Raw genomic sequence first — 23243 nt, 5'->3', positions numbered from 1 at the left:
GAGTTGAATGCCCCCCTTGATTTATAGATTGAGGGATGAAGTCCTGACTGGGTTACGCCTCCCTCTCCTAGTGCTTGTAGAGGTAGAGTCTTAATTAAGTTAGGACTCTCTCTTCCTAGTGCATTTAGAGATGGAGTGCTAACTAGGTTAGGTTTCTCCCTTGCTCGACACCCCTAGCTCTCTTCCTCAATTTGGTTGTCTACTCTCCTAATCCAAGTAGGACTCAAAATTGAGTCTATTGTAGGTTGGAGCTAGTCAAATCTAATTTCTAAGCTTGGAATTAAGCTCGAGTTGGGTTCAACAGAATTGAGATTCAATCGCAATTCGGCTCAAAGTTCATTTGAGTTGAATTCGACTTCAATCAAAACTCCTGAACTCTAGTGAGACTTAGGCTGTGTCCGATCTAGTCCTTGAGCTAAGGTTCGAGCTTAAGCTTGGTTTGGTTGGATTGGGATTGATTTGGTGTTCAACTTGAACTCCTCGTTGCGAATCATGGATTCCCCAATTAGGTAGTTCAACTCCTATTGAATCTTGATTTTGGTTTGAGCAACTAGGGGTTTTGCTTGGGCCCATTGTCGTGATTAATGTCGCCATGCCCAACCATACTCTCTTTTTGTGCCTTCTTGACATGGTTCTCATCATCATTCACCGTCAACTCAAGGGTTTTGTTTCTCTTTTTTGAGCTCTCGAGGCTGCAATCTTACTACTGCCCCTTTTTGTTTCTCCTCCATTTTGTCTTGTTGGAGGAACATTTTGATCTCTATGTAGAAATTAGAGTCATGTGCTTTTAGCAAGTGATCACCATCTTTTTTGTTTAGTCTACGGTTATCAAGTCATCCGTCAAACCAATCGGATCTTAGGTGACAAGGAACTTTCTTCCATCCTTCTGGAGTTAATACCTTTTTGGAGTTGACGACGAAAGTAAACATCTCAATCCCAAAGGTAGGGGCTACTAAGAAATGGCTTCATAGATGTCAAGCAATACCACTTTGCACGTCACCTTGTCAATGTATTGGCTTGTGATGGTAAAGCATATATGGCATCATCAACCAATATTTATCTCCACATCCTCATGGAGCCAACCTAGAAATTATGGGTTTGGATGTGGTGGTCTCTAGGCCGAGTGTTAGAACCATTGCAGATTCTAAACTTGGGGTTGATCTCTTTAGGGGATCAACCTCCTTGGAACTCTATAGGAGTTCCTCCCTCCAAGTTGCTGCTCGAAGGCTGCAGAAAAGATTCATCTATTGCTTATCAAAAGAGGAGGAATACATGGCTATTTATAGGGTTTCTAAACCCTAACTCCTAGTAGGACTCCTACTCAAGACTCCTACTTCTAACCAACTCCTAATAGGACTTCTACTCAAGACTCCTATTCCTTTACAACTCCTAATTTATCTCTAAGAAACAACCTCCTAACCCTAGCCGGCCTCTTCACCTTTTTAATAGGGGTCGGCTTATGTAGGTTTTACATGAATGTCCCTCTCAATTAGGACTCTCCTAGCTAGAGTCCTAACAGACCCGCCCTCTTCAAATCAGCCTTGTCCTCGAGGCTGACGATTCATGAATTTTGGGAATTTGATCTTCAAGTCGTCATAGTTCTCTCAAGTGGCATCCTCTATTGGTAGGTTCACCCACTGTATTAGCACTTTAGTAGTGGGTCGTCGTCGTCGAGTCACGATCCGTCGATCAATAATGGCACTTGGCTGGGTTTGGAGTTCTCCTTGGATAGTCATATTTGGTGGGTGGCTTTGGGCTGTCTCCAAGCACCTATTTACAACTTTTGTCTGGCCGTTGATTTGTGGGTGATATGTCATACTCCTTTTCAATTTAGTACCTTGCATATATAATAACTTTGTCCAAAATCTGCTCGTGAAGATGCAAGTAGAATTTATCATAAGCACAATGCGTCCCTTATAGTGTAATTCTTTTGAGTCTCAATTGTAATGAGCAACGAAACTTGGTGCTTCCTCCAATTTTTTTATAATCTTACTAGTCTCTAAATCTTCCTGTCATTCCATCTTAATATTCTCAAGGAAGTCGCTGGTCGAAAGAGAAATAGCCGAAACTTCAACTTGCTCGGGTAGCTGTGAAAGGGCATCTGCAAGAACATTCTCTTTCCCCTTTTTGTAAGTTATTTCATAATCAAATCCAAGAAGTTTGGTTACCCATTTTTGCTGCTCAGGGGATGATATCTTTTGCTCCAAAAAATACTTGAGGCTTTTATGGTCGGTTTTAATTTGAAATCATCGACCAATCAAGTAGGGTCTCCACCTTGTTGCTGCGCGCACAATGGCGAGCATCTCCTTATTATATGTTGACTTATTTTGATGGGAGGGAGATAATGCCTTCCTAGTGTATGCGAGTGGGCGACCATCTTGCATGAGAATGGCTCCAATTCCGACTCCAGATGCGTCGGCCTCAATAATGAAGGGTCGGTTGAAATCTGGTAGTGTTAGCACCGACGTCATCGTCATAGCTGCCTTAAGTTTGTCGAAGGCAGCGGAGGCTCTGTCTAACCATTGGAAGACATCTTTTTCCAGTAAGAAAGTGGTGCATTGATCTTTCTATAGTTTTTCACGAACTTACGATAATAGCCTGTTAAACCCAGAAAGCCATATAGCAATTTTATATTCCTCGGGGTAGGCCAGTTTTGCATTGCTTCAATTTTGAAGGGGTCCACTGTCACATCTTCCTCTGATATAATATGCCCAAGATATTCCACCTTCTGTTGAAGAAAGCAAAAATTCGTAGTGGTTGTTGTGTGTTCAAAAGGTGGTTTTCGGTATATCTTCTTCGCACACTCATATTTGATGATACCCGGATCAAAGGTCCAGCTTTGTGAAGATTTGTGCTCCCTTTTATCTAGCAATTCATCTGCTATTGGAATAAGATATTTATCCTTGATGGTTATGCCATTGAGAGCTCGGTGATCAACGCATATTCGCCATGTTCGGTCCTTCTTGTGTACAAGTAGCACCGGTGAAGAGTAGAGGTTGCAACTTGGCCGAATAAATCCTGTTTCGAGCATCTCTTTTACAATCCTTTCTATTTCATCCTTCTGGAGATGTAGATATTAATATGGCCGCGTATTTGTTGGAGGTTTGCCTGAAAGAATTATTATATAATGATCATGCCGACAAGTAAGAGGTAGGTTGTACGGTTCGTCAAATATATTTAAAAATTCAGCAAGCAAAAGAAGTAGGTTTGGATCTTCAAATTCTATTAGCTCTCCCTTAGTTTGCTGCTCAAGTTGTACTAAAAATCTGCTATATGCTTTATGCAAAACCTTCTTCATTTGTTGTGTGCAAATTGTCGTTACATCGCCCCCACGTTTCCCGTTCAGTATCACCTGTTTCTCCTTACTATAAAATTTCATAATTAGTTGCATAAAATTCCAAGAAATATCACCTAATGTCGTCAACCATTTAATTATGAGCATAGCCTCATGATCATCAAGAGGGAGAAGGAAGAAATATGCAATTATCTCTTGGTAAGGCCTCATGATCAACAACAGTTTCACTTGCGGCCGCCTACGATCATACTTCAAAATCCGTCCGTCGGTGACCTTAACATCAAACCTGCAGCGATTCTCGATATGTAATGATATCTGAACAGCAAGCTTACTATTTAGGAAGTTAGTAGTACTGCCCGTGTCGATGAGAACAGTGATCGGTTGTTGTTTGAGAAGGCCTCCAACTTTCATCGTTTGCGGGTTTGAGTAGCCGGCTAGTGCGTGTTCTGTAACGTCAGTCAGTTGTGGCTCTTCTTCCGCATCTTCTTTATGTTCAAGGTTCTCTTCTGAATATTCAATGACCTCTTCTTCTATTGGTTCAATCATAAGAAGTCTCCCTTTCATCGTTTATGGGTTTGAGTAGCCAGCTAGTGTGTGTACTGTAACGTCGGTCGGTTGTGGCTCTTCTTCCGCATCTTCTTCGTTATGTTTCAGGCTCTCTTGTGGATGTTCAATGACCTCTTCTTCTATTGGTTCAATCATAAGAAGTCTCCCTTTACTACAACGATGCTCACGGCTCCACGGCTCGTCACAATGCCAACATAACCCCTTCGCATATCGCTCCCGAAGCTCTTCTCCTGTTAACCTCTTTGGTGTAGGGACTTGGTCGATAGTAGGGGGGCTGAGGGCTTCAATATTACTGGTTGAGGAGTGACCCTAGTCCTCCGAGCCTCATGGTTCAATTGCCGAAGAGATCGTCGGAGGTTCACGAAGATCACCGAGAAGGCTCGACTACTCGTTAAAGTCATCACAAGTTCGGGAGCTTGCTGGGAGTCCGTCGGAAGAAGATTCGTCGGAAAGCTAATCCTATATCCTGGTTAGGGGCCCAACTGGGCCCAAAATTAGACTTGGTTTGGGCTAAATTTGAAGCCCACCAAGTGAACCGAAGGGTCTAGCGGTGGCACCGCCAGACTGGGCGGTTGCACCGCCCAGCACCCAAGAGCTGGGAGATGGCACCGCCAGTCCATTGTCAATGTCAGAAACTGACAGGCGGTGGCACCGCCAGCATCGGGAACCAAAGAAGATTCAAATTTTGGAACCCAAATTTGAATCCTCTTGAGGCCTATAAATACCCCTCAAATCTCAGCTGAGATTACAACTCTTTGAGCAGCAATTGTTTGAGAGAAACGTCTTAGAAAAGTCTTTGCTAGTCTTGTTTTTAATTTGCTAGTGTTCACCTCCTTTCTTGCTGAAAACCTGTAAGAGAGTGAACCGCTTGTAAAAAGTTGTAAGAGGAGTATTTACCCTTCCCCTTCAAGAGATTTGCTAGTGGAAGGTGGGAGCCTCATCGAAGAGGGGCCTCGCAAGTGGATGTAGGTCATTTGACCGAACCACTGTAAAATCGGCGTGATCTCTGGTTTGCAATTACTTATTGTCATTTACATTACTGCAAACCATTTGCACTTTAATGCTCTACTTCTTTGTCTCCGTCTTACTTATCTCTTCAAGTTAAAACGCAATCGAAACGGTTTCAAACGAAAACGTTACTTTTATCGTACGAAGTTTCCGAAAATGTTTAAATCGTCAAAAGTTTATCACACTTTACCGCTGCACTAATTCACCCCCCCGCCCCCCCTCTTAGTGTTGCTCCGATCCTAACAGAATTAGCAGTCCTTCTTTGAATTGTCGCCATAAAAGGACTCCATAAGTATGTTCAAACCAGTCAAACCATTGTATAGCATCCCCTTCAAAATGTATAGCTGCAATTTTCACCATAGATACATCCACGGTTTTGTGGTACCGAAAATATCGCTCCGCGCGCGAGATCCAACCAATCAGGTCTCCTTCTTCCCATCTAGGGAAGTCCACTCTCATGCATGGATAGTTGGGGTCAGTCATAGAGCCTCCCCTCCCTTGGAAGTCATCTCTTCGGGCTTGATATGATTGGGCTAAGCTCTCTCCTTGATATGATTTCTTCGGGCTTAGTGGTCGGCCCAATCTGAGTTTGGTAAAGAGCGTCCGAATCTTATCCTCTATTCGCGCCTACAAGGCTTCGAATTTAGCATTGATTGCCTCCTTAGATGCCATAGTATATGCCTTCAAATCTATGATGTTAAGATCTCTCTTTTGTTGTTGGGTTAAAGGCATGTATAGGTTGAGAGAAGTGATGGTCGAAAGGGTTGGTGGATTGGTGGATGTAGGCTGCGGTTTAGGATTGTTTTGTGGCTGTTTTGGGTGCAGTTTGAGGGTGTGGTTTGGTAGAGTTTTAGGGCTGTGGATGAAAGTTTTGGATCTGTGGTAGATGGTAGCAAAGGTTTGACAGAAATCTGTGGAAGTTGCAGCAAGTATGTGCTGTCTTGTAAGAGTGGAATTATCGTCGAAGAAACAATGATTTCTCGATGTAATTTTCACCAAAAACTTGAGAGAATTGAGGAGGGAATTGATAGCAAAATCACAGTTTATATGACAGCAAGGATGTCTAATTTAATCAAGAAAATTTCGGCAATAAAATAGCAAGGAAATTGGTGCAAGTTGCGATTGCAGAATTCTCGTCGAAAAATTTCAACAGCCTACGACGAAAATTTGCAGCAACACAAAATTATTTTTTGAGATGAATTTCTCAATAGATCAATCTTAGATGGAAGCCATGATGATCTATGAAGTGTATAAGAAATTTCATTCAAAAAAAATTGCAAATAGATGGGTTAAGGCAAGAATATGCAGCTGAAATTTTCTACAGCATAGATTTTCAAGTGTAGCAAATTGGACATAAAAGATCAGTAGTTTATATTGAGAATTTTTCAATAAAACCAAAGGAAAATCCACTGTTAGGAAGTGTCAAAGATGTCATAAAAATTTCGTAGAAATTTGGATAGAAAAAGCACACTAACAAGATCAAACAGATAGTGCTATGCGGCTGGAATTCTGCAATGTATCTTTCGTCGTAGAGATGAAAACTTTGTGATGAAAAGTTTATGCAGCAATATAGGAACTTTCTTTTTTTTTTGGATTTTCGAATAAGGATAACTAAATTGCAACAGTAGTAAGATAGGAAATCAGAACCTGTTGCAATTCACGGGAAGATCAAAGGATGATCCGTGGTGGTGGAGATGATGACGGAATTCGGCGACGAACTTTTAAGCAATTGTGGGAATTGCTTTGGATGGTTGAGGAGGGTTGATAGATGGCTGTAGAAGGGCAGCGAGACGCCAAGAATGCTGCTCTCATACCAGGTGTTAGAACCCTTGCAGATTCTAAATTTGGGGTTGATCTCTTTAGGGGATCGGCCTCCTTGGAACTCTATAGGAGTTCCTCCCTCCAAGTTGTTGCTCAAAGGCTGTAGAAAAGATTCATCTATTGCTTATCAAAAGAAGAGAAATACATGGCTATTTATAGGGTTTCTAAACCCTAACTCCTAATAGGACTCCTACTCAAGACTCCTACTTCTAACCAACTCATAATAGGACTTCTACTCAAGACTCCTATTCCTTTAAAACTCCTAATTTATCTCTAAGAAACAACCTCCTAACCCTAGCCGGCCTCTTCACCTCTTTAATAGGAGTCGGCTTAGGTAGGTTTTACATAAATGTCCCTCTCAATTACGACTCTCCTAGCTAGAGTCCTAACACCGAGCTTCTGAACTGAGTGTTAGGATCGGAGTGCACTAAGAGGGGAGGGTGAATTAGTGCAGCGGATTAAAATTTCGGTTTTGGAAAAATCTTTCGTAAGATAAAAAACCAAACTCGGAAATGCTTATCTTGAAAGCGTGTTCGTAAAGGTGTGCAGCAAAAGTAATGAGGAAGTAAAGCACATATGAAGGTTTGTAGTAAGGTAAATAGTAATAAGTAAATGCAAACCAGAGAACACACCAATTTTAAAGTGGTTCGGTCAAATGACCTGCATCCACTTGCGAGGCCCTCTTCGATGAGGCTCCCACCTTCCACTAGCAAATCTCTTGAAGGGGAAGGGTAAATACCCCTCTTACAACTCTTTAAAAGCGGTTCACACTCTTACAAATTTTCAGCAAGAAAGAAGGTGAACACCCTAGCAAATTGAAAACAAGACTTGTTAAGACTTTTCTAATACCTTTCTCTCAATCAATTGCTTCTCAAAAAGTTGTATTCTCAACTAAGAATTGAGGGGTATTTATAGGCCTAAAGAGGATTCAAATTTGGGCTCCAAAATTTGAATTCTCTTTGGTTCCCGATGCTAGCGGTGCCACCGCCTGTCAGTGTCTGACACTGACAGTGTACTGGCGGTGCCACCGCCTGCCTCTCAAGTGCTGGGCGGTGCCACCGCCAGACTCTTTGGTTCACTAGTTGGGCTTTAAATTTAGCCCAAACCAAGTCTAATTTTGGACCCAGTTGACCCCTAACCAGGATATAGGATTTATCTTTTAATCCTAATCCTAATTACATGTGAACTATATAACTAAAAACATCCCAAGCAAGTTTTCCACCGCGAACGTCGAGTCTTGTTCCGGCGAGCTTTCCAACGAACTTCCGGCGGACTTCCGATATGACCTCGGATTTCTTCCGACGGACTCCCAGCAAGCTCCCGATCTTGTGACGACTTCAACGAGTAGCCAAGCCTTCTCGGTGATCTCCGCGAACCTCCGACGATCTCTTCAGCGAACTTCCGAAAATTCCAACAAGTTCCCGATTTCTTCTCGGTTGGTTCCGGTAAATCTCCGACAATTCTTCGGACTCTTAAACGTCCATCGAACTTGACTCCGGTATTCTTGCTTTATGTTTTCTAGTTATCATAGTTAATCCTACACACTTAACTCAATAATATGGATTAGATCAATTAATCCATCAATTGATTTTATTATCAAAATCCGAGATCCAACACTGAGCTCACTAAGATGAGGTTTGTTTGGCAACCGATATCGAACATAGATTCGACATCACCAATGATCTCTTGTTTCACCTGGATCATTATAGTAAAGAGTTCTTCTAGAACTTTTGGACCAAAAGTCGAACTCGAGTATATAACCTTAGACCTTACGATGAGATACCGATGCAAGGTCGATGGAGTTGTCATCAATGATCGCAACTGCTATAACTTTGATCATTCTTCTTTCACCTTTTCGAAAAGAGTTCCAGATGAACCTTCCAACACTTCTCATTGAGATTACAACAATTTTATAATGATCATATAAAAGATCACTTTTCCTCAAGGAGGATGAATTCTTACCATACTCAAAATTTTACTTGGCCTTCCGCAATCTTCTCACTGTAGTATCTAATCTTTCTTTCGATCACCATGATTGTCCCACCAGGGCCCGAGATGTCAAACACCTTGAAAAGGCTCAATTTGGTGTTGGTCTAACCATGTAGACCAATGGTATATTGAATGATTATTGAGTGGTCGTCAAGAGAAATCTGAAGCGCCATTGCTTGCTGTCGGAACTAGGTGGAGTAATCTTACATCGATTGCTTCGATTCTTGGCACATGTGATGTCATATTTTCGACCAATTTTCGATATAGGCCATCAAATGGAGTTCTTATCGGACGAGCCTTTTAAACTAACCCCAAGTCACCTCATCGTCGGTGTAAGATCAGAGTTACACATTCCACCATGCTAGAGCATGCCCAATCAACTTAAGTCACAAGCACGACTTCATCGTTGTTGTTGTACCCATAGAGAGTAAAATAGGTGTCAAGTTGATCAAGCCACACATCTAATACCTTAGCATCGATCGTATCATCATAGGATGATATGTCAATCTAAGCCTTAACTCAAAAGGGCCGAAGACTCACTTTTTTCATCGATATCACAACATCATTGTCGTTGTTGCCACAACATGCCTTCAACAAACCAATTTCAAAATTTGATGAGGATGGCTTTCTCCTTTGTTGTGATGTGTATCTCTCCATCGTCTCTTGTTGTTGGGATGGCTTAGGATTGGAACCAACCTATCATGACCTCCATCTTTTGCAGAAGTCCACCAAGACTGTTGGATTGCTTGTTTCCATTATGGATGGCCTCTTTTCATCAATGATCGAAGTTGAAATTCCAACTAGTGTAATTTATCACCCGATGCTTTGTATCTTTGCCTAGTGGTAACCATCCACAAGCGAGGAATGATGATATGAAACCAGCAGACCTGTATGAGCAATTCACGATGCATCTTGTGTTGTAGAAAACACAAAATCTAAAGGCAAAATCAATCTACTTTACTTTAAAATAGAGGTACCTAAAACAGAGAACTAAGCAAAGGCTTCTAGAGTGATAAAGGCTCGAACTTCTCGTGCGACAATCACGAACTATTTGGGTTACAAACTTGTCACCGAACTCTCCCTTTCTCTCCTTCATAGTTTATTGAGAGTTGCAGTAGCTATTATGCTACTGTTTGGAGAAGTTGTTGGACTCGAGATTACTAAGAGTTGTCACAAGTTAACTTTTCTTTCTCTTCTTCTGCTATCTTCTCCTCTTCTTGCTACTGTCAAAGGATCTTGGGAAGGCTACTAGGGAGCAACAACTTCTTGGAAGAATATTTGCAACAAACATGCTGCTACAGGAAGGTTGATGATTGTCAACTTATTCTTCGTTTTTCTCTCCTCTCTTCTCTCTTCGACTAGGACTTTGCTTAGGGCCAACTGGGACTTGAAGAGTGTCTAGTTTGGATTCGATGAGTTAAAGGGGTTGAGCATCCCCTTGTTTTATAGATGGAGGGATAGAGTCCTAGTTAGATTAGGACTCCCTCTTCATAATGTTCACTCCCTCTTCTTATTGCTTATAGGGGTGGAGTCCTAACTAGGTTAGGACTCTCTTCCTAGTCCTTTTATGGATGAAGTCCTACCTAGGTTAGGACTCCATTGCTAGGGCCGACGCCACAATTCTCTTCCTCAATTTGGTTGCCTACTCCTCTCCCAATCCGAGTGAGACTTGGATTGAGTTTGCTGCAGGTTGGAGTTGATCAAATCTGTCTTTTGGGCTTGGAATCGAGCTCGATTTGGGTTAAACAGGATTGAGATTTAATTAGAGTTCAACTCGAACTCTGAATGAGCTAAATCGGACTTAGACTGGAACTCGATTTACTCGAATGAGATTTACGTTGTGTTTGATCTGGTCTTTGAGCTCGGATTTAAGCTTGAACTTGGTTCGATTGAATCAGTATGGATTTAAAGTTTGACTTGAACTCCGGTTAAGTCGAATTAGAGTTTGACTTGAACTCAACTAGATCATTCCATATCACTTCCTCCATTGCCTTCTCTTTTTTCTCCAACTCCTCTTCTTCCTTTATCTTTTCATTCTTCTTCAACATATACCAATGTGTCATGTGTCGATACATCGGTTCCAGTCAGTATGTATGTATCGGTCCGACAAGATAATTCCCACACTATATTGTTGTTATAATCCTTGTAACTTATAACCGGCACTAGAAGGCCTTTGTTGTGACTGTACATCTAATGCTTTAATACCAACTACATGCATGTGCCTTTGTTGTTAACTCACATCGATCCATTGGCATTAAATTTTTTTTTTAATAAAAAACTAGTAGTCCACTCTTACCCATCAACATGGAGATGAGGTATACATTAAACATTACAAGACAGAAATATAAATTCTAAGCAATAAGGAATTGATTTTTGTGGAGTACCTTGCGGTGAGACTTGCAAACTCTCATTGCCAATAGTGCTTGATTAGTATCAACACTTCGGTGAAGAATATGTACTTTGAATAACAAACTAAGAGGCCTTAAAAGTATCCATTGCTGCTCCAGGGAATAGTATGTTGGAAGAAAAACCAATATGCTCCTTTCAATGTCTGGTTCACTTTCATGGATATGCAATACCAACTTGTGAATAAGCGCATGTACTTCAGGTTTCATGTTTGCATTGGAAGAAGGGATCTGCCCTGGATTGCAAGATGATGACAATGAATCTGAATCCATTCCCAGAAGTACCGCAACCTGGTAGGCATATTTGCTTCATTTTTTTCTCAAATACGGCATGTTTTAAAGAAGAAATGTTCAGATGCAAGCTGCACTCAAATTGAGCTGAATATATAACCTACAACTAAGTGCAACTGCAGCTATAAGATCTATATAGACTTTATTGAAAAAACCCAAAAGAATATGAAGAATAAATATGATCCAATATAGTAGATGCACATTATACATTCATGTGGTTTATTACCGATGCTCTAGATGACTGACCTTTTGTGTGTTATAGAAGCATTTATGACTAGTCATATTAAAGCAAGAAACAATTGCAAGAAAATTACAACATAGAAATCAAATGGATCTACATGTTGGCATTAACCAAGAGAGATTAACACTTTCACTACAGAAAAATAGTAAAAAAGAATTCAAAAGTCAACTTGTCACATCTCAATCTTGATCAAAAGGCAACATACTAAATGGAGCATATCAAAGGCTAACCTTAATTTGTATTTCAAGTTTTCACCAAGAAATTTTATGAGATTCAGATAACTTTTACTGATATAATGTCCTTGGTTTTCACCAAATCTAAAGATACAAAAAAATTGGACGGACAAAAAGTTCCCACAAGCAAAAAACTTTGTATCATTGAAATAAAAGTTTTATAAGACAATTGTCAAACCAACGATGTTTTATGGATTTGAGAATTAAACTATTAATAAGTAACATATACACAAATTTTATATCATCATATAAGAATATTGGGATGAATGTGTCAGTTATTATACAAAATAAGAAAAAATATAGTCTTTCGTGAATAATAAGTTGTAATATAAATAAATAATAAAATGAGAAAAAAATTAAAAATCATTTGGGCATATGTTAAGGAGACCTATAGATGTACATAGAAGAGGAACCAATTATTATTAATGATATATATAAGGAGAGGTAAGGGAAGACCCAAGAAGACTACTAAAAACTTCACATATATATTTAAACACTCTAAATTTAACTAAAGATATGGTTTTCTATATAAATCAATGGTAATAAAAGATTCATGTAACCAACAACAAATATTCAGGACATAGTGACTTACAATTATTGTCATCGTCGCCATTAAGGTATTGAACCCTTAATCCAAGATATATTAAGAATGTCAACTAGTTTGACCATAAAGATTTTTGACAATTAATATAGCAAGTCCTCACAAAAACCTTAAGACCAAATAAGCATGTCTTTGTTGTCAAGAACCAAGGTATAGAGTTTCGAATAATACCGCCCGATACGGGCGGTACGTACCGGTCCGTCAACTGACCGATACACGGACCGCTCATTACCGAACGGTATATATATATATATATATTATACATTTTTTTTAAGGTGACATCTCATCGCCTCAGCAACGTCGCCGAAAAAGGCAACGTCGCTCATGAGGGAGAAGGAAAAAAAGGGATAGGATGTCACCTTTTATAAAAATATTATATATATAAATATTATATATATATATATGTATATATATAAACGAGGCAACGTCACCCCACCTAGGGAAGAGGGGGAAGAGAGAGGCGACGTCACCAAATTATATATATATATATATATATATATATATACACACATGTATATTTGTATATACACATGTATATATGTATATATACATGTATGTATGTATATATACATGTATGTATGTATATATACATGTATGTATGTATATATACATGTATATATACATATATATCGAGCGATATACCGAATAGTATACCGCTCGGTATACAGTATCGTACCATACCGAGCGAATGTCGAAACGTCAGTACGGTACGATATTTCAAACCTTGTCATGAACAAATAACTATACAAATAAGTTTTCTATTCCCAAGCATATAAAGTTCATATAAATGACGATATCTAGGATGTGGCAGTTACTCTTGAAAATTTTCAAGAGTGGTGTCACCTCTCAAGAAACCTGTTGTGCATGGGTCTTTAAACATCAGATCTTAGTGAGGTAGCAAACTCTTGGAAAACTTTCAGGGTTGATTTACCTACTAAATTGTTCTTTTATATCGAAGATCAGTTTCGAGCACGTACAAGGGATTTATAGTAAAGATCATTGCGAGCTCTTTAAGAGCATTAATTAGCACCATTAAGTCCTCATGGCACAAGTTCTTAAATAGATAGGCTTGTTTATGACAAGTTTGTGATCTATCAAAGGTTTCAGTCGTGCAAGGCATGTCAATACTTTTCAATTTGTGGAATTGTAACAATAACTCAGTATATGCTTATCTTAATTATTTCTGTTTTTTAATTATTTATAGAGGTCAGCTTGCGTTCATTGAACCTTTGCAAACCCTGCATTGCCAAGGCTTCGAGCTCTGGGTTTTCTTTTTTGTTAAAGAAATTTCAGTTTAATAAAAAAATTACTGATTTAGGTTACAATTTCAATTGATTTGAGTTAGTATTTTTTGTACAAAATGATCATTAGTTGATCTAAGTGACAAAGACTGTCGCTTCTGCATTTGAGGGACAATTTCATGAACAGGGATTTATATCATGCATAAAGCAATCTACTGCTCAGGGTAGACAGTACTCGAATTTACAAACATGTGATTCATTCTATGGTTTAAGCTTCTTGTTTTCTTCTTATCCTCTATCTATAATATCCACGTTTTTTTTCTCTTTTTCCGTGCTTTTTTTTTCCTGTTCCTAGCATGATCCAACCATCAAGCTAGTGCATTCATCCACTCGTAACAAGATATCAGCCTACCTTTGCACTTGTTCAAGCCTTATCTCCACCATTCTTGAGCCCCAACCCTTTAACATCCATCAATCATCAAGGCTCACCAACAGAGATATACCAATTCATCCATGTACTGAAATAAGGTCTTGAACCATCCTGAAAGTGCTTCAACACACTCTTCACAATATATGTCTGCTCTAAACTGGTCAACATACCATACTGGATGTCTGATCCAGCTTGAGCTAACCTGGCATGTATCAGCACTCAGTGATAAAAAGCTTTCATCACAAAAAGCCAACATCTAGGATATCTTACTGTTTATGATCAACATAATAGAGGTATAAAAAAATGCATCTGCTTGCAAAAGAATTGCTTAAGAAAAAACAATTATGTGGGCCTTCTTTGAATTGAGAGTTGGAGAATAACCATTAGGTACCACAAAAAATGATATAGGCTGGCCTTTGAGAATGTTTTCGAGTTTGATACAAATTGATTCCTATCTGTGACTAACTTGGTCTCAAGCCACCTAACAGGAAGCACATGAGTACTACAAATTCCATTTCTAGGCCATCATATCTAGAAAATCACTAAAAGAATTAGGTGAACCAAATCGATCAACAAATACCACATAGAATTATTTTTCAGTAGTCAAGGCAAGTTCCTAGATCCTACAGACTGCAACAACACATGCTATATATGCTCCCTTCAAAGAAATTTCCATTGCACCATATAATGGGTAATCCACTAAACAAGAGGGACAACAACTCTCGCTATCACCCTCTATTTTTTTTGTTGGCTGGAAGAACCAAGTATCACTGTTGGAGCTATCACAAAGTAGGTATTTGCTACCACAAGACTTGTCTACTAATTTAAGCAGTAAATTGTTGGCCAAATCTCAGGAGACCTTCCAGAAGTCGTAAATCTCCTGGTCATTTAAATGTGAAATCACAATCATGAGCTAAAAAATGGTAATTTCTAAGGCAAGAAAGAATCTAAGAATGACACTTTGACATCCTCAAGCACAATCAGCATCTTTAACTATATGGATCATGAATGTCACTTATTCTTCCAAATGAGATTTAGAAATTTTGCCTGTCCGCTAAGCAATTATATAATAACTCCAAACCAATAATCAATTGTTAAACCAACATAAATAAGACAAAATGATAGAAATGTAAAGTACCTGATCAAGATATAGAACCTTTCTCTGAAAGATGCTATGCTGTGGGGCATTAGGAATTGCGATCACTTCCACTCTTTCATCCCTACCAAGGTCTTTGAAGTAATCCTTGTATCTTGTAATATCAGCTGTGGCAGACATCAAAACAACCCTACATGTAAACAAAATAGTATCAGAAATATTATCGATAGGAGAGATACCAAAATTAAATGGTTAAAAGCATAATGTTCTAATCACAGTAGTTGAATGTTCTATACAAAAGAATCCATAGTGTGAAATTCAACCAGATATGCTTTTGAAAAAAAATTAGCATCATCTAACCAAGGATTGTGGTTTCAAGGCATAAAGTGCCTCCCAAAATGGAATGTACTGTATCATGTCAATAAACATACAACTGCCATCTGGCAGAGAGCAAAAATTGGTATGGCCATGTACTGGACATATTCCATTGTGTGGCTCAAGCCAACTAGCAGAACAATCCTTGCATATTTAGTATAGGCTATAATATGATAGTTGGAGAAAAGAAAAAGCAGCACATGGTCCTAACCTCATATCATTGTTTTTCATCATAAGTTGCTTCACACAGGCAAGAAGAAGATCTGATTCCACCGACCGTTCATGGACTTCATCAAGAATTATAACTTTATATTTTAGGGCAGTCAATCCCTTATCACGCATTTGTTCCAATACAACACCAGCAGTCTTGAAAACAATTTTTGATCTGTCACATGATAGTTAAAGAAAAAGTAAAGCATCTTAGAATTTAACACCAAGCGAAAAAAAAAACACAGGCTGACAATGTAATATAGCAACCTTTGCGAAATGGTTAAGTTCATGATGAAAGTAATACAAATCAGAAAAGTCATATCATTAAAGAATTTAGAAACCAAACAAGAAAAAGTAGCACATATGTAAGTTCTTGTCCACATTAAACATGAGCTATTTGCATTTTCTTATCAATAAGGATGACTTAGAACACAGGTCAAAGGTTTTGGCAGAACAGATTATCTTTTGGTACATGATCACAGTATTATTTATCATTGCAATGTAATTAGTGCTAATACATGTCAAGGAAAGATTGAGTACCTAGTCGAACTGATGTCGGAGACATTTGAATGGCCTATGTGATATCCAACCTCACTTCCAACTTCACAGTTACGAGCTTGAGCTATCATTCTAGCTATTGCCACGACTGCAAATCTTCTAGGTTGTGTACATAATATGGGTTCGATATTCTCTTCAAGGAGGAACTGTGGAACTTGGGAGCTCTTTCCTTTAATATAATAAAATGGCAATGCATAAAATAAAGGAAAAAAGAAAAAAAATACAAACTAGAAAGTAATTGTACACATAGCAAGATCAATCCAGCAATAAACAATTTATTAGGTAGTTGGGGAAATAAGAAGCTCAGTAATGTTAAGAATTTGAGATGTTTTTTCGCATTTCGGCACCAATTATGGCAAAAAATGGTAACAAACCTAGTCTAGAAATTGGGAGCTGCATTATAATCTTAATATGCAATCTCTTTTTTTTTTCAAACCCGGCAGATTAGATTAGCTATATTAAAGCATTACAAAAGACACCCGTAGTATCGGAGTGTAAGAAAAAACTCAGCCAAGAGGGCCACTCCCATCTCCAAAATATAAAAGACTGAGACTCCCTAGCATATCTGGCCAACCAGTTGGCCACTTCATTTCCCTACCTATACACATGGGAAAGGTTATATACATCCATCAAGTCCAACAAATTCCAAATATGCAAAACAACATTTCTAATGGATCATAGAGTTTATCAAAACAACATTGATATGCAATATTTTAATAAGGTTTTGCTTAGTTAATAATTTCATTAATCTGATTAGTTGTAAGTTTATTAAAGAATTGCATATGATGAATTGATGACTTATTGTAGATACAATGAAACTTAAAGAGGATGTTAAAAATTCATAATTCATGTCAGATAGCAGTATATAAAGAAAAAAATATATCTGACTCCATTTAATTTGAAATTGTATGATTGAAGGTTTCTATTATGATACTCACCAAGAAAGTCCTATATTTACTTCTAAACTAAAATCATAATAATAGTTGAATGATGAATTAACTGTTTGACCAACTAAGAAAGCAAATGAAAGAGTTTAGATCTCATAGTCAACAACAATAAAACAAAAGTCTCAAATATTTGGGATCGAGTCGATCGACTACATGGACCTTTTCGCCGCCATTGCTTCGTTGAGATTTGAAAAATTAGATCTCACAGTAGGAAACATTAATCATTAACATGACTTATTTGTTCTTGTGAAACCTTTCTGACTACTCATGAATTCAATGGCTGTTACACCTATGATGGAAACTCTTAGTCGGTTGTTTGCATGCTATAACTAACTATAAGAAACGTGTACAATGACTTTTTGTAGCTTTTTCAAGACAGTTTTTCTAAATATCTGTCTCAAATACATCAAACTCTGTTTTCATATTTTACTATTAGAATGTATATTTCAGACACTCAAAAAACAGAATTAAAAAGAAAGGGGGGATTTTTAAACTCCAAAATCATGTTTTCTTTCCTGATAGATTAAATGAATGTGGCCAATCAGCAAACTAGTGTACCCACTTTCCTATCTCACCTTTCTTTTGGCAGTAACCTATCACATTTTCCCATATCTGAGAGCCCTTTGTTTCTCTTCATTTTTCTCCTTTTTCTTCTTTTTTTTTTTCCGTCTTCCCTCTCTTTTTTCTACTCCAACTAACCCCAACCCCCTCATGTTATCTTTTTTTTTTTCTATTGAACTTCTATTTCCACTCATTTCACCTAAATTTAAGCATCACTTCATACCAAGGTTCGTAATTTCGTACCGTACCGAAGTATCGAGTTCAGCTCGATATAGAACGGTACGAGTATACCAAGCGGTACATTCAAGTGTACCACTCGATATATATATATATATATATATATATATATATATATATATATATATATATATAAAATAAAAAAGTTCAAAAATAAAAAGAGAGGCAACGTCGCCTCGTTACTTCTGCCCGCATGGGGAGAAGAAACGGTTTCTTCTGCTCGGTTTCTTCTCCCCTCGAAGCCTGGGCAATTTCTTCTCCCTACGAGAAGTCGCCAACATTGCCTCATTTCTTCTGCCCGAGTGGGGAGAAGAAATGATTTCTTCTTTCTTCTGCTCGTTTTCTTCTCCTCGCAAAGCCTCGGTGACGCTACTGAGGCTTCTTCTCCCCGCGTGGATGAGGAGAAGTCACCGACAATACCGAGGCATCGTCGCCTCAAACGAGGAGGAGGCGACATATCATCTGCAGCATCCTGCGAGGGAGGGTAGTGACGGATCGGGATCGTCGAGAGATAGTGACGTCAGATCTCCAAGTTCTCCCTTTTCTTCTCTCTTCCTCCTTCGATTGTCACCGACCGATTTCGGATAGTAACGAGACGGAAACAGCCCCTATCTGCGATACCGCCCGGTAGTGGGCATCCCGCGTACCGATCTGCTAGCGGACCGATACATACTACCCAGTACAAGCGATATCATTCAAAATTAAAAACCCCGCTTCATACCTTATGACCTATGGAGATCAACTCCTTCATGCCTTTTTAATTTTTGGCAAAATCACTATATATTTAAAATGATAAATTTAATATTTGAGATAAAATGAAGGAATTTGCAAAGAGAATGGCATCAATGTTGATACATATCAACAAAGTTGATGTTATCTCTCAAGTTAGTTTAATGTTATGTCTCAAGTTAGTTTATCTTTCCTGTTTCGTTATTCTTTATGCAGTATCATAACAGTTTGAAATTTATTGCATATAGAATAATTTTGCGAAATGTCAAAATTATAGGTTTTTATAGGCAATAGTCATCTTGTATCGGAGATGCATTCAATTCTAAATCTATAGTTATCCATCAGGAAGAAAAGAAAATTTCTTACATTGCAATTTCTAATTAGATCCTGAACCAATATGGTTGATGGTGACTAATTTAATATCTTTGGATAAAATGAAAACTAATCTCCAATAAAATCATTGCAATTGAGGAAGATAATTTCTCCAATCAAGTATCGACCAGGAATGAGGACTTCAAAATACATAGGAGCTTGAATAAAATTAGATCTTTCAGCATCAATCAGCAACATGAAAGATGTAATAGATTTCTTTTTGTTATTTTTCTTCCTTTACTTTCCTTACTATTTTGTACGTGGAATGTCTATAAAGGGCTTGTAAAGTTTGCTACATATTGGTAGAAGAAGAAATTCTTGATTTCTGACAAATGCTCGAGTGGTGAAAATATATGTTATATTTACAAGTACAATGGACTCAAAACCAGGGTTTTGAATACTGGTCCGTATCGGCATACTGAGCTCTACTCGATACGATACGTACATGTATATACCGTCGGTACGCTAGGGCGTACCGATGGTATACCCTAAAACCGTAAAAATACCTTCAGCTACCACACCAGGGCATACCGATCGATATGCCTCAGTAACGGTCGAAATCCGAGGCGATATCTATCAGTACGCCTCGGTACCAGTCAAAACACTAGTACTGCCTAGTAGAGGATGGTCCGTGTACTGATATCCTCTCGGACCGGTACATACCACCCATACCGGGCAGTACACATCAAAATTGAGAACCCTGCTTGAAACTAGTCCGTAATAAATTCTTTGTCCAACATCTGAAACCCACGGTATGAGCAAATGGTTTTGAATATTGGTGAGACCCCTAAATACCTATCAACAAGGTTCTCCATACCACTCAACAACATGTACCAATCCAATAAGGGACCAATATGGGTAGTACATCAATATACCCCCATATACCATGTGTCGACATGTTTGGTATGACTCAGTATAGCTTGGTATGTACCACACCAACAACTAATCGGTACATCGGTACGGACTGTTAAAGTGAACCATGCCTATCAATCTGTATTTATCAGTTGGCGTCAAGCACCAATAACAAACCATAAAATTTGACACCCATTGATTTAATTTGTTGTGATTATTTTCAGATATTAAGTAGAGTTTGATATATCACCCTATACACTATTTCCAAAATAGACCAACAATTTGTTGAAACTAATAATGGGTTAATATTTAACACCATGGTATAAACCACATTCCATCCTACGATCTGATCCTCCTTTTGTAATTCATGTGCAAAGCATTATACACTTTGACCCACCACTTGTATTTATTGGCCAAAAACCCAAAAGGACTACTTTGACTCTAACTTTTATAGAAATGTTGCCTTTTCATAAACAACAATTAGCAGTTCATCAAAGACAACTTAGATGAACAACAAAATATTAGAGGGTAAACATGGTAGTCTGATAGATTGACACAGATTAGTAATATTCGTCCAACTTTATATGGGTTCGACCAGCATCTGCCCTGACCTAGGCTAGTCAATCATACAGGATAAATGCAGAAAAAGTACCATGGTCTGTGATAATCTCCTTCACAACAGAAACTCAGTCTATATTGTCTTGTTAATTTCTTTTCTTGTATAATTTAACATTCAAGCAGCAGCTACTGTGAGCAATCAGAATGTTCTTCAAGGTAGCAGAGGTTACAGCCCTCTCCTAACTACTTCCTTGATCCTATATCAACACAGAAAAGAACTAAGAAAAATTAAAAATTGTTCTCTTTCTTCTACCTTTTTTAATGATCACATCACGATTTTTGTACTCATACTTTTTAATTGAACAACCTGCATGATTACAATGTAGCATGATTTTTGTAACAATCATTCAATTGAACATCTAGCATAAATGTAATTGTAAAAAGTTTATTTTTTAAAAAGAAATCTATGTTGATTTTACAGCTTTGCTGCCTTCTGATAATCATAAACATGAGCTACAACAGCAAAAACGAATACCATCAATAAATTTTGTGCCAAATCTCTTTTGCTAAACCTAAAAGATTAGCTTTTAAGTTAGATTAACATTTTTTTGGATTGAACATCTTTATTATTTTTAACTTTAGCAAATTACTTCTTTTTTCTTTTGTTTATATCAGTGATTTAAAAAGGCGCTCGGGCGAGGCGAGACAAGGCCCAAGCGTCTCGCTAAACTTCCAGGCGGTGCGCTTCAAAGAGGCGCCGCCTTTTGAAGCGCGTCGCCTGGGCGCTCGCCCGAGCCCAGGCGCTGGGCGCTTCGGGCGTGCGCCTGGGTTAAACCAAGCGACCGAACCAGGATTTTAGGTCAGGTTCGGTCTCCGGTGGTTAGTTGGTTCAATCGAACCAACTAAAACCGATATCAGCTATCGCTGCCCAACCCTAACCTTGCTCGTTGCCGCTCCCGCGCCCGTTGCTCACCGCTGTCGCTGCTCGCAACCGCTGCCACTCCCGCTCCTGCTCCTGCTCCTGTTGCTCGCTGCTGCCGCTATCGCCACTCCCGCTCCCGCTGCCTCCTTACATTCCCGCTATCGCTGCCTCCTTACACTCCCACTGTCGTTGCCTCCTTACATTCCCGTTCCCTCTGCCACTGCCTCCTTACATTCTCGCTCCCGATGCCGCTGCCTCCTTACTCTCCCGCTCCGGCTGCCCCCGCCGCTTCCTCTTTTCTCAGTCAGCGATCAGCACCCCCTTACACTCTTCCTTCTTCTCCTTCTGTATATTGTTAACAGTATACAACAGTATACTATTAACAGTATACTGTATACTGTTAATATTGTTAGGTTTATTTAAAATTATTAATTTTAAATAATTATATTTATTAATTATATTATATATTTTTTATATTTTAGCACCTCGTTTCGCTCGTGTGAGCGCCTATCGCCTCGGTCATTTTTAGACCTTAACGCCTTTTTGGCACCTAGCGCTTTTTAAATCACTGGTTTATATTTATTCTAGAATGACTTTTTGTGCTTACAAGGGGGACTATGATATAAGAAAAGGGCTATAAAATGAAGAATGAAACTTCACTGAACCAACAATCTTTGTCTTAAAACGGGCATCGTCACATCCCCTTTTTCTACTCCCATCATCAAGAAAATATACTTAAGCATCGCCATCATTGTCTTAAAACAAAAAATATCCTCAAGAAACAGCTTTACCCCAACCAATAGCAAACAAAAACCTAAAGACTGAACCAACAATCTTTCTCGCATCTACCCTGTAGTAGGATCAGTAAATACTCCTCGTTACCAAAGCGACAAACATCACTTCGGTACTCATGTAAACCCGAACCCCCATGCTTTTCCTTTACCGTTTACTTCTCAAAACCACGGTCAAAGAACTCAATGTCAACACAAGCAGGAATGTTATTGATGGCATCCACATTGCCATGGTTTAAGAAATCAAACTTCTATATAGAAAGAAGAAACATCTCTAACGTAATCATTCAGTAGTCAAAGAATCACAGGTTTTCTCTCAACCGACGCGATTCTACGAAACAAAAGGCGAATTGCAACAGCATATAAACAAGGAACAGTGGCAGGAGACCTAAGACACCGACGACGAAAGTTCGATCGATCATACATCATCGATAGAAGATGGCATTGAGATTATACCGCAGCCGGTGTCACCGATGATAAGAGTCACCCGATTCCCCAGAATCTTGGCGACGATCTTGTCCCGTAAAGCCATCACCGGGAGCGGCGGACGGCCATCGGTGACTGTGGCTAGGACGGAGGAAGACGGCGACGACGCCACCGAGGAGGTCTCCCCGTTTCTGACCATTCTTCGAGGCGAAGCAAATGAAGTAAAAAAGGTCAGAAACATAAAGGCCCAGGGGAAGATATTTTATGGCGGGGATGCGAAACGATGCATCACCTCCTACGCCACTTTCCTCCCGCCTTTCCTTTTGAAGCATCGCGGTAAGTTTCCTCCGAGCTCTCGTTTAATGTTATCTTGAACAAAAGTATGTTGACATATAATTAATCTTTAAATACTTACCATTCGAGCTGTGACGTGTGGTGGTTGCAAATTAGATGGAAGTTATAATTGGATTTGGTTATCTCTTATGCA

The 23243-nt window shown here is 38.9% G+C and overlaps 1 protein-coding gene across 2 annotated transcripts in view; it reads right to left on the bottom strand.

Annotated features, from left to right (window-relative positions):
- Positions 1 to 23007, bottom strand: part of LOC135638340 (zinc finger CCCH domain-containing protein 4-like) — a 38601-nt gene extending 15594 nt beyond the window's left edge. Inside the window, exons 1-5 of one of the 2 annotated variants that reach the window (XM_065151439.1) lie at positions 22787 to 23007; positions 16344 to 16530; positions 15805 to 15978; positions 15261 to 15408; positions 11065 to 11376 (exon numbers count right to left, since the gene is read on the bottom strand). In XM_065151439.1, coding sequence (XP_065007511.1) covers positions 11065 to 11376; positions 15261 to 15408; positions 15805 to 15978; positions 16344 to 16530; positions 22787 to 22997 — 1032 coding nt within the window. In that variant the 5' untranslated portion in view covers positions 22998 to 23007. The remainder of the gene's footprint in view (positions 1 to 11064; positions 11377 to 15260; positions 15409 to 15804; positions 15979 to 16343; positions 16531 to 22786) is intronic. The other variant, XM_065151440.1, reaches the window with a different exon arrangement.
- Between the last annotated feature and the right edge of the window lie 236 nt (positions 23008 to 23243).

This window comes from Musa acuminata, chromosome BXJ3-5 (genome assembly GCF_036884655.1).
Source record: "Musa acuminata AAA Group cultivar baxijiao chromosome BXJ3-5, Cavendish_Baxijiao_AAA, whole genome shotgun sequence".
NCBI classification, from domain to species: Eukaryota; Viridiplantae; Streptophyta; class Magnoliopsida; order Zingiberales; family Musaceae; genus Musa; species Musa acuminata.
This window is presented reverse-complemented; position numbering and strand designations above follow the sequence as displayed.